Raw genomic sequence first — 12,110 nt, 5'->3', positions numbered from 1 at the left:
TTAACAATTTGTAGTGTTTGTTCTTTCTTCCAGGTTTATTTATTCTTCAAAAAGACGGCAGCTAATATTATATTTGCGTAACCCCGTTTTTTTGAACTAATCTTGGCCCAATCGCATCATTTCCATATCTATACACTAGATGGTATTGTTCAAACAAATCGCACACAAAAAATGAAGATACATCTTCAAAATTGCCCGGATGTTGTCAAAACAATAAAAGCATAGAACAACAGAGTTTTAAAAGGATCAGGTCCTATTATTTATGGTATTGTATAAAAAGCGCAATGACAACTATGTAAAGCCAAGATATATTCTTGTCTATACTAAAACTTACACACAAGTTAGATACTACAACAAATATTAGGACCATGGTTGATTTGGGAATATCAAGGTTAACAGGTGTGTGTTAACATTCCAATTCGGATTTCTCCCCATTTCAGCGTTATCTTCCTTTCTATCAGCATTATAAATACTTTCAAGGTTATCTGCACAGAAAGACCTCTTACGTAATGGAAAATACTCCCGCTTCTTTTTTTTCACTAAAAATAAAAAATATCGGCGGTTTCGCGAAGAATCGAAGAAATTTTGTTTATTCTCGATAAGTAAATAAATTTAAATATTTACAATTTTCTGTTTTCCTCACTTCTACTTCCTTCCTTTTTCTCATATCTCTTTTTCTCCTCAGCCTGGTTTTACTGATACAACCGCATTTAAACTAGTTGTCTTTGGCGATTTTAAAATACCCACTAGCATTTTCGAGCTTCCAGCTGCAATCGAACCGATTCAGCATACTCCTTACTCCCGAATTCTCCCAGTCATCAATCATCATTTTTTTTTTATTTCGGACCTTTTTTTGCGCTCAACTAGCCACCTACACTCATTTAGGTGTTAGCTGAACATATTTCCCGTCATTTAGCAAACAGCATCACTCAAAGAGCTTTCAAAGGAAAGGGGAGGCTTTTGCTCGAGATTTTTCCAGCCATTAAGAAAGAACATTCCATCATCATTTCTTAAATTCATTAAAGAACACTATACGCCATTCAGCCATGTCAGATTGCTACTATGTCCGACCTATAGGGGCTGGCAGTACATACAGGCTGTTGGACAGCAATGCAGATATCCGGCCAAACCCAAATCTACAGTTTAAAGTTGTCATTGTGGGTGATTCCGGTTGTGGTAAAACGTCCTTATTCACTTCTTTCATTCGAGGATATTTCCCGACAGATTACGAACCAACGATTTTTGAAAATCACAGAGCTTTTGTGCAGAACCAGGGCAACGAAATTCTTACAGTTGATCTATGGGATACCGCTGGACAGGAAGATTATGAGAGATTGAGAAGATTGAGCTACCAGGATGCAAATTTGGTTATTTTGGCGTATTCCCTAGCATCAACGGAATCGCTGTTGAATATTCCTGAAGTCTGGGCCCCGGAGATCATCAACTTTTGTCCAAACGTGCCAATCCTGTTGGTTGGGCTCAAATCGGACCTTCCGGACCACAAAGTTGATCCATTTGATGCTCTAAAAGTGGCTGAAAACATCGGAGCTGTGGCACATATGCAGTGCTCAGCCAAGGAGATGTACAATGTGGGTCCACTTTTCGACACCTGCTTCAACATCATCTACAATATGAAGATGCGGAAAACCAGGCGGAGATCTAATGGAAGTCTTTCACCCACAAAAAGAGCATCTAAGCGGTTTAGTGGGCATTTCAGAACTCACAGTAAGCAGAGCAGTATTACTTTAAGTTTGAGTTCCATCACTGAAAATCGCCGCAAGAAGAAATTGGAGCGTGAGGAGGAAAGAGAGAAGATGGATACTGTATTGCAAGAAAATCAGCCTAATCTTCCACCTCCTGTTGATGAGAACATTCCACCTGTTCGCAATTCGTATGACAATGCTTATTCCGATGCTGGTAATCGCCTTAGTTACAGCCAGGCAAGCAATAATGACTATAATGATCAAAGTGATTATAATGGTCAGAGTGCTTATAATGGTAATTATAACAGTCAGAATGCTTATAATGGTCAGAATGCTTATAATGGTCAGAATAATGTTCGGAATAGCTATAATGCCCAGAATAATGTTCGGAATAGCTACAATGCCCAGAATAACCAAGTTAAGGCCCAAGTTTCTTACAATAATAAGACGTCTGCTGTTAATAATCACACTACCTCGACCACGAGCAGAAAGCAAGCAGCCAACAGCTACAACCGTAATGATAATTATCAGATAGCACAGCCGAACTTTGGGTATGATAACAACTACACCGAGCAAGAGGAGAAAAGCAAGTGTTGTGTGATTATGTAAACGAGTATTTTTTGGTAATTTCACAAAGGACGATACTAGAGCAATATATTTGATTGTAATGATGTATGGATGTATTACGTATCTATAGAGAGGATGTGGGATATAAAGTGGGAAGAAGGCAGAGAGCAGTATAGAATGAAAATGTGGTTATGCTTGTGCTCGTGTCTATCATTATGATTATTATGCTTATAGTTTGAGCTGAAATTAGTTGTTTTGGGTGATAAGTTGTAGGTGGGGCCAAGCATGAAGCACGTAACTCTAATTATTTGGTGGAAGTGGGTAGGAAACAGTGTATCGAGCTTTAATTGACACCTAGCCCGAAAAGCGGAAAGATGAACTTTCCACAAACAACCATTGTAGGTATGCCGGCATAGACAATAAGCCTGATGAAGATATCGCGGTCCGTCCTACTAACGCAGGCATAGCATTGATTAGGAACGGTTTTCCTTGGTTTGAACAAGTTGCACACTTTCTGAAGAGCAGGTTTGGACACAACCTTCCAGGAAACAACAAGCAAGACACCAAGAATGACTCGCAGAACAGACTTTGCGAGTCCAAGCTGAACAAAATCAAATGGAACTGTGGAATTGTGGTATCCAGGCACAGTGTACTGGGTGAAGTAGTTTGCAAAAAGCCAGTGGACAAAATCTAGACCTATCAAGACCCCGATGAAGGAGACACCATCCTCAAAGCAGGGGCATGGATCCAAAGGCCGGGGGTTGATCCAGATGAGAAAATAGTAGAAAAGCGATAATCCGACTGGAACAAGCAAAGAGGAATTGTTCAAAATGAGATTGTCCCATGCGGAACGAAGCCAGAGAACCCTCACGGCAAACGCAAGCCAGCCAATGAGCACGCCGATGGCTAAATCAACGCATCCGTGCATCCCGCAGTACACGCGTCCAAAGACCAACGAAATAAAATAGAATGCAGTAAAAGCAAGAATGCAAAAAGCGCCGCTCCAGTTGGCAAAACTCGACCAGTTTGATATCACCATACTTGCCACGAGCAGGCAGACGCTTGTGGCGTTGGCAGTGTGGCTGGAGGGACATCCGTACTCCTTTGCAGTGTAATGGCTCAAAGTTAAACGGTGTAAAGGAGGGGATTTTGGCCTTGGGAGGCACAAATAGTCCTTAATTGCACCCGTGAGGTAAATTCCGAGCCCGAGGATCATCACAGAATCCCGAAGAAGGTACATGCGACCAAACCAGCCGGGTAACGGGCACATCAGCACGTAAAACATGTGTGCCCCCAAGTTTGCCGAATATAGAAAGTACAAGTCCAAAAATGGGCCCCTAACTTTCTTCTGGAGCCTTCCAAGAGCCGGCGACTCCTTGTTTATCAGCGTAAGTAAAGCTCTTCTGATCTTGAACCGCGTTGGAGACATACGTGACCTGTAAAAGGAGTCTGATTTCAAGCCTGAGTCACGGCTTGATGTGTTTGTTAACTCCTGAGTGCTGCTTTTGGATTGCTTCGTCATTCTTTTTCAGTCCTCCAAAATGCTGCTGGCATCAACACTGCCGTGTATATCCTTGTTGTATGCACCTGCCTTTACAGATATAGGCAATACTAGGGTGATGTGTTGAGAAAGCTTGCCATTCTGAAAAGTACGAATTGCAACGGAGAAGAAAGAATAGCAGATGAAGAAAGAAAAATAATTCGCTAAAAGATGGATTAGGTAAATAAGCAATCGGAAAAAAAGCCGCGATCTTATTTATGTTTTGATTTTTATTGATTTTTTTTGAATTTTATTGATTTTCTGATTTTTCTGATTTTCTCCTCTCTCAATACTGGAGACTCGATCCGCACTGTTCCGCTATGCTTGACAATTTCACATGAATCTCCGTTTATGGGAATCTGCTTGCAATTTTTGGCCAGATCTGTAAATTGTCCTGCAAATTCTGTCTGTTCAGCTTCAACTTTCGGTGTTTGTCAGATCTAAATTTCAAGCCCGGTTGGCATATCTCGTTGTTTTCTGTCTAGTGCTAACAAGGACCATCCAATATTAACTGAGAGTTTTAGATGGTTTTATTATCAAATTATGTACTTTTTATACTGTGACATTCCCCTATCTCCTTGGTCCCTGATTTGCATTTTATCACCTGAAATTCTGCACTTTTCACTAATTTATGGCGCTTAAATGCCTCGGATATGTAGCCCCCCGCTTTCGTTCCGAGGATTTAAAAGCAGAAGATGCAATTTTTTTTTCCGTCTCTCGATCTTTTCTCTCATTGGCCTTCCCGAAAAGGAAATGTGCGGAAGTCTGCGAAAATCGGCTCTTTATCATCATTACCAGGCCCTTGATATCATCATTACCTACAAGCTTTGAAAGTACAAAACCAAAAGCTACGAAATATGAAAAAGAAACAGACATGAATTCTCAAGTACATAGATGCTAAAGTGGTTTGGTCTGCAAACGCATTGAAATCTTCCATTGCCACCAATAGAAAGCGATTCATGCGAATAGGTTTGAAATGCAGTATTTATCTTGGTTTTAGCTTTATGATAATATTTTTGGTCAATTTATCATCCCCCTGTTCATGTTCTTAGCTTGCTCCTGCCCTTGTCTTTATTTTTATTCATGTCTTTATTCTTCTTTGTCGAGCACCTACCTATCTTATTGTTGTCCTTGTTCTTTATCCTTACTCTTGTCTAATCTTTGTCCTTGTTCTCCGTTCTCACTCTTGTCTGTTCCTGACTTCATTTCCCCTCGTTCCTCATTTAAATACATTCTTCACACAGTGGTGATCCGGAAACCTTCTCCAGACTTCTGTCTCATCAGATTTAGCAACTGGTAATTCGACATTGTGTCAATGGCCGGTTGTGCAGACGCGTCTTTCGACGTGAGCATCGCACCAACAGCCGCATCTCCCAGAAGCATCCGTTTGAGACATTCATTTTCCATACTTAGTGTTTTTTCTTTCACTTTCAGTTCGGCAATGTGTGCTCTTATCTTTGTCAGCCGCTCACTCATCTCCTGTTCACGCATCCGTCTTTTAATCCGGAATCTTGCGGAAGCTTCTGTGTTTCTTTTCCTACGTTCCTCGTCGCTTAAACTGCTTCCTCCTCTCTTTCTCTTCTTTGTGGCTGAATGTTCATGATCTGTGGCAGTGCTCTTGTCCGACTCTGGACTTTCTGACTCCGATCCTGCCCCGGCTGACTTCTCATCTCCTTCTTCCTTTTTGTTCTTTTCATCTTCATCATCGACATTTCTTCCCCTCTCAACTTCCTGATTGGCATCTGTGTCCAGCACTACAAAATGGTTGTTTGAGAACTCCTCCAAGCCATTATCGTCTTTCGAACTGCTTGAGGATGTGCTTTCTGTTTTTTTAACAAGTCTATCCTGGTCTTCTCTTTTTCCCACACCGTGTTTGTCATCGCTGAAGTCAAAATCTTCCAGCGTAATCCCATCTGACTCTTCTTTTGACTCTTGGTAGCGTGCTTTCATGCTTTTCCATACAATTTGAACCTGCAATTGACTTTATTAGCGCCTGTATTGTCCCTTACCACTATTCTGGATTTTCTTTAATCCACTGCTTTTGCGCATTTTTTTTACTATGCCACATTTTGCAACTGTTGATTGACAGATTCTGCTACTTAAATGTGAGCCACCACCATCTCCTCGTTGCTCTTTTTTTTTTTTTTTTTTTTTGCTACCTCTATACAGCAAATCCCGAATTTCCCCTCTTCCCTAATCTCTCTCCCCGATATTTTTTGCGTGCTGACACGTGACTCGGTTGCTTCCCTTTATTGGATCAGCTTTTGCTTTTCGCTATTCAACTGTCAAATTGTACACTAAAGTCCATTGTTTAGAACCTTCTGCTTACATTTCATGTAAAAATTAATCGCCACGCATTTGTTGGAATCTGCTTCAGCCTTGCCTTTCATTTGAGATGTATGAATCATTGGCTGCTTAAGCTCTTTCCTCCCGCTCTGTTAGGAAATCCGGTAGGTATATCGACGCGTCGATGTGTTTTTGTTAGATCTGGGATTTAAATTACGTATTTCGTGAAATATTCTTCTACTCATTCTCTCTGCCATTTACATTTTCTTACATTTTCTGTTTTCCCCTGTTAATTCCTCCTTTCCCTAATTCCCAAAATTCACATTTTCCCCTATAATTGAAATGTTTTTACTTTTGTACTAACTCTCCTCACTTTGCTAGCTATCCTAATTCTGATTCCCGAATTATATCCCTATTTCCTATTTTTATTGCCATTTTCATTTCCCCATTTCTATTTCCCTATTTTCATTTTCATTTCCCCATTTCCATTTCCCTAGTTCCTTTGTCCTAATTCCTTTTCCTCTTCTTACATCTCTACTTGCCCTTCCATACTTTCTCACTTTCCTAACTCTCGATTTTTTCTATTTTTTCTCTGCTGCAATTTTTTTTCGCACCAGCCTTGTTTATGTTGAGCTAAAGCCATAGTTTCGCAACCCATTGTTAGCCGTACCAACTGTGGCAGCCACATATTCTTAAAGTACACATTTCCCCAGTAATTATAGGCTAGGAGTATGAATGTATAAGGACCTGACTCTGCCTACCCGATGTCCAAACCCCGATATCTATTGTGGCCATGTTAACAGTGCAAAAGTTGCAAGTAGCGATAAAAAAAGCTGATTTGAATCAGTGCTAATATCAGTAACCACAGAGATGTTTTTGGCCATTTCAGTCCTGTATGGCTTAGTATGTCTCGTTGCGGGATTTGGTTTTATTTCCAAAGGTCAGAATAGCCGATCTTTTGGTGTGGAGTAGATGAAAGTCTGATAAGCCCATGCCTAAATGTACTAAGCAGAAGTATTGATGGTGGCTTTAACTGGTTTAATTCGTTTGAAGCCCAGATATGGTTTCTCCGCCTTCATTACGGTGATAATCGAGTTGGCTATTCATCTTTGAATCCAGCATCAGTTATTTTTACAGACAAGCTACACATTGAAAAGCCTCGTTTCGGAATGCGAACAAATACAGATCGGAAAGGGAGTTGATATTGTAAAATGCTACAGACGTCCTTTCGGCACATTCTGGTATTAGCAGAAAATGAAGGACAGGATACTCCTTTATTTCAAGGGACTGGTACAAATAATATATTATATGTTGCAATATTATGCACTGATCAGCTTGAATATTACAGGTCCATGTTATTCTCATCGTCCTAAATTTCATACTAGTAGTGAATACATGCAATTTCGGACATTCCGAAAATACCGGAAGCTTTTTCTTATCCTCATACCGGGCGAAGCAGGTGTATTTCCACTGCTCGGTTCGGCTTAATACGTTTGGCTCTAGCCTGCTTCCGGTCTCTTACTTGGTGCTTAACTCTGGGGCTGTGCAGTTGAACCATCGAAGAATATGAGGTGGCAGATTTAGCGCCAGAAGGTGGTTATTTTGTATGTACCTGGTATTTTTGTGTTTACCTCGGTAGTTGCTCTGCTGTTTGCCACATTGACTTTTTGTGGTGGCTAATCGGCATAACGCCCATTACTATATGTCTAGATTACATCTATGCATGGATTATATCTACATGTGGCGTATTAACGGTCGTAATTGATTAACTAGAAGGCAATAGAGAACCCCATGAAGTCAGGTGTACAGAAAAAGTCATGGGCATATAAATTCAGGTATCTTTCCTCCGATCTTTTCATAAAGCTGGAGGAATTCAGATGAGCAAAGCGGCAAGACCAATGAAGCCAACACCGGCACCAAGTTGAAGTCTGTTGGCACCACCAGTAAATGTTTCAACCTGGGCAGAAGCTGAAGCCTCAGCACTAGAAGCAGAAGTTTCTGCTGCAACTGAGGTCTCTGCAGAAGTTGTTGCTGCTGCTGAAGTAACTGCAACATTTGCTTCTGTGGCAGCTGCTGAAGTTGCAGCTGTTGTTTCTGCTGCTTCTGTAGTTGCTGCAGTTGTTGCATCAGTTGTTTCTGCTGCCAATGTTGAAGAGCTGGCACAGGCTGTTCCTGTTGGCTCAGTGCTAGTGCTGCATTGTGCCAAAGCCGAAGTCAAATATGAGCCATAGTCATCCCAAAGACACCAACCACAGTCCAAGCAGTCTGGAACCAACGATAGGAAGCTTGAATCACTGCTGCAAAGACAGTCACTATCGTAGTTTCCATCTGAGCCGTCAGAAGAGCACTTTCTTGCCTGGATAATCGCATTACCACAGTATGAGTGGCACTCGTATGTTGCTTCTGCTGGTTTGGCAAAGCCCAAAGCCTCTGCAATAGGATCTGCGGCAGGCAAGGCCTTAGATGTGGCCAAAGAAAGAGCCAATGAGAGGAGAACTTGCTTGGAGAACATTGTATTTGCTTTATCGATGCACAAGCTGGATTTCAAGTTTCAAAGACTTGTTACTCTTCGGCTTGATGTTTAGTCCACTTTGGTCAGGTATTATCACCACATATTACCGCTACATATTGTGCGTTTGGGGGCTTATTTATATCTGATAGCGGTAACTGCTTCTCCTGTTTTACATGCTAATCTCCGATAGAGGACAATCCATGCAATCTGTTTCGGTCAGCTGCCTGAACAATACTGAATTGAGCATAAAACAGCATGCCTGCAAATACCTGCACAGAAATCACCATGCGAGCGGCTTTTTGCCGTTGTTCACCTCCCTTTCCACTAGTTTGCAAACCGAAATAAGCATTAAGCGGGGCAGATTTGTCACTTTGCTGTTTAAAGGCCTATATCACGCACCACATACCACATCCAGCCAAATATAAACAATGGCATGCATAACTTCAGACAGAAAGTACAGTTTTTGATCCTCTTCCGGATCCTTCTGTGCATAAGGAGAGTAGTTGGTTTCCTCTTTGGGATTTCATTTGGCTCGCTGCCTTTGTCTTCGCACTTTTCGGCCTATTCCTAAGGCAGATTTTATGTGCACGGCATAAATACAGAATATTGACGGTGACCGAAATTTTTTCAGCATTTGTCAAGATTCATCATGTCCGCAACAGTTTAACAAAGAGAATAAATGGTCATTTCACTGCGATTTCAAGTCATTCACATGAGATGTTAATCTGCTAAATCAGAAGCACATGTACGGAATTTCCGTCACGTCGATTCTAGTCGATCGACTGAGGATATTGCATGTATTTCTGTCGTTGTGTGACGGTATTTTCTTCCGTAAGAAATGATCGAAGTATGTTGGTATTTATGCAAGTTTCACTCTCTCCGTTCATCTGCGTGCCATCTTTGTACTTATGTAATCTTGGAGTGGTGCTTTTATTGTTAGAGAAAAAAAGTTGCTTTACCGTGAGTAGTTGTACTTTCCTCGTATTTCGGAAAACACTTTGGCTGTCAGTGCTACTTTAAAAGCTAATAGGCTGCTAAAAGCACGTTGTGCTCATTTGCTACAGTACTCAATTGTGTCTGGATGCATTTTGTACACAAAGAAGTCATTTTCGGGGTTTTATAGGTATTTTAGCATCATACAAAGTTATTGTAAAATAATGACCAAAATCTTTGGAATATGTATATAAAATTTGAAAGTACTCAAGCACTCATACTTTAATTACAGAATGCTGCCTTTATATAGCGCCTTTGGAATATAAACCTAATTTATTAGTCAGACTCCTACTGTTTGGACTTGCCAACATATTTTCCAGGATTGCAATTTTTTTTTTTCATTTTTTTCTCGGCTAATCAAACTTCTGCGAATTACCTCGTTGGTAAAAATGCGTCCAATCCTTCACTCCTTTTTTTCAAGAGTGAATTCTAACTATTTGTCCAATTTTCATACACCCTTTTTTCCAAGACAACATCCATCTATCAGAAACCGACCAAACGAAAGCCGAAATTCAATTGCCAGACATGCCAGACTTTAAAAAGGAGGCACACGATTTAGATGAAAAGTATGGAAACCATTCAGAGTTGTTCGTTTTTCCTACGTTTTCTTCTATGGGTTTGAAAGAAGAGGATTTACCCAAGAGTAAAAGACAAGAGAGTGCAGTCAATTACTTGTGTGGGAACTCCCTTGGACTAATGCCAAAATCTACAATGGAGGCAGTGGAGAATGAGCTGAAAGCATGGGGTTTAAGGGGTGTCGAATCGCATTTCAGACACCCTATGAAGGAAAAAGGACTTACCAACTGGGTAGATATTGATCTACCGGTAGTTCCGTATTTGGCAAAAGTTGTTGGTGCCAACGAGTGCGAAGTTGCCTGTATGGGTACATTGACGATGAACTTGAACTCACTCCTGCTCACTTTCTATCGGCCAACCCAGAATCGATACAAGATTTTATTCGAGAAACACGCATTTCCTTCAGACTACTACGCGATATTGAACCAGGTCAAACTTCATGGATACAAGGAGGATGCCCTCATTCAGCTGAGCCCTCGGAAGGGCGAATATAGCCTTCGGACGCTGGATATCTTGGCGGAAATTGATAAAGAAGGCGATTCAATTGCAGTGGTGTGCTTTTCAGGCATTCAGTACTACACAGGGCAGTATTTCGACATCAAAGGAATTACAGAGGCCGCCCACAGGAAGGGATGCGTCGTGGGATGGGATTTGGCACACGCTTTTGGCAATGTTGACTTACAATTACACGATTGGAATGTAGACTTTGCTGCCTGGTGCTCATACAAGTACATGAACTCGGGCCCTGGAGCAATCGGCGGCATTTTCGTAAACGAAAGACATGTCAAGGGCAAAAATTGGCGTCCTCGGCCTGCTGGATGGTGGGGAAACAATGCTGGAAACAGGTTTGACATGATTGAAAAATTCGAGCCTACCGAAAGTGCCTTAAGCTTCCGGCAGAGTAATCCTAGTGTGATCGATGTTGTCAGCCTACTTTCAGCTTTGAAAACTTTCGATAAGTGCGGCGGAATCGATGCTTTAAGGCGAAAATCCAGGGCTCTGACCTCATACTTGGAAAAACTTCTCAAGGCCTCTAAGTACTACAGGGGGCCCGAAAATCTTCCAACTGAAAGCCCATTTTTCACCATCATAACACCTTCCGATCCCGATCAAAGGGGTGCGCAACTCTCACTGCTTCTTGGACCGGAAAACTTCGATAAAAGAGGAAATATCATGCCGTTAGTGTTTGGATATTTGAACAAGCATGGTGTGATCTGCGATGATCGGAAGCCTGATGTTATCAGAATTGCTCCGGTTCCATCCTACAACTCGTTTTCCGACTGCTATGAGTGTGTGAAGGTGTTAACTGATGCGTTTGAGAAGATCGAGAGAATCTAAAGTGAACAAGTGTGTGTGCACATTACGCAATTTTGTGTGTACGCGTATTTCAATGCAGTATTGCAGAGTAATCCACAACAAAAGGGGTGTACGTGTAGGCTAGATATGTAAGCAAGATTAAGCTAGCAATGTGGAGCTAATATGGAGTGAATACTGAGCTAGCACTAGCAATATTAAATCATGACATATTACCGAAATCCTATTGGCCATGAAAGATTAAGAAATGAAATATCGGAGCTAGCTAGCACTCTAAAATAGAGGAGACAGACCAAAAGAACGGGGTTTGTACTACTACAATTCAGCACATCGGGAATTGACTTCCAATTATACCAAGCAAATATATATAGACCCACATTTCAAATCTATTCTGCTGGTGAAAAAGTGGGAAATTGGTGGGGCAGACATTCAATTTGAGCACATATAGCAAATTGCCGTATGTCACTTGACTGGCAGTATTAAGAAAACGCCGCACTTCCCCCAATGTGAGCATTATGACGCGATGTCAAATGATATTCTTCAACTGAAGCAATTGCTGCAGCGCTTGGGCGTTATCACGTGACTTTTCGCGTGCACCAGGAACTTAGTGCTGCTCAAG

At 41.4% G+C, this 12,110-nt stretch overlaps 5 protein-coding genes across 5 annotated transcripts; 2 read left to right on the top strand and 3 right to left on the bottom strand.

Annotated features, from left to right (window-relative positions):
• Nucleotides 1-1,046: 1,046 nt before the first annotated feature.
• On the top strand, nt 1,047-2,312 carry BRETT_005131 (uncharacterized protein; the record flags this gene model as incomplete). The annotated part of the gene is made up of 1 exon (XM_041283614.1): nt 1,047-2,312. The coding sequence occupies one exon, from the start codon at nt 1,047-1,049 to the stop codon at nt 2,310-2,312; it is 1,266 nt and encodes a 421-aa protein (XP_041136966.1).
• Nucleotides 2,313-2,613: 301 nt separating this feature from the next.
• On the bottom strand, nt 2,614-3,792 carry BRETT_005130 (uncharacterized protein; the record flags this gene model as incomplete). The annotated part of the gene is made up of 1 exon (XM_041283613.1): nt 2,614-3,792. The coding sequence occupies one exon, from the start codon at nt 3,790-3,792 to the stop codon at nt 2,614-2,616; it is 1,179 nt and encodes a 392-aa protein (XP_041136965.1).
• A 1,254-nt stretch (nt 3,793-5,046) lies between these two features.
• BRETT_005129 (uncharacterized protein) lies at nt 5,047-5,760 on the bottom strand (the record flags this gene model as incomplete). The annotated part of the gene is made up of 1 exon (XM_041283612.1): nt 5,047-5,760. The coding sequence occupies one exon, from the start codon at nt 5,758-5,760 to the stop codon at nt 5,047-5,049; it is 714 nt and encodes a 237-aa protein (XP_041136964.1).
• Nucleotides 5,761-7,969: 2,209 nt separating this feature from the next.
• On the bottom strand, nt 7,970-8,608 carry BRETT_005128 (uncharacterized protein; the record flags this gene model as incomplete). Its single annotated transcript, XM_041283611.1, has 1 exon — nt 7,970-8,608. One exon carries the CDS (start codon nt 8,606-8,608, stop codon nt 7,970-7,972), a length of 639 nt encoding a protein of 212 aa, XP_041136963.1.
• Nucleotides 8,609-10,126: 1,518 nt separating this feature from the next.
• Nucleotides 10,127-11,515, top strand: BRETT_005127 (uncharacterized protein; the record flags this gene model as incomplete). The annotated part of the gene is made up of 1 exon (XM_041283610.1): nt 10,127-11,515. One exon carries the CDS (start codon nt 10,127-10,129, stop codon nt 11,513-11,515), a length of 1,389 nt encoding a protein of 462 aa, XP_041136962.1.
• Between the last annotated feature and the right edge of the window lie 595 nt (nt 11,516-12,110).

The sequence above is a fragment of the Brettanomyces bruxellensis genome, chromosome 7 (genome assembly GCF_011074885.1).
Source record: "Brettanomyces bruxellensis chromosome 7, complete sequence".
Lineage (NCBI taxonomy): Eukaryota > Fungi > Ascomycota > Pichiomycetes > Pichiales > Pichiaceae > Brettanomyces > Brettanomyces bruxellensis.
This window is presented reverse-complemented; position numbering and strand designations above follow the sequence as displayed.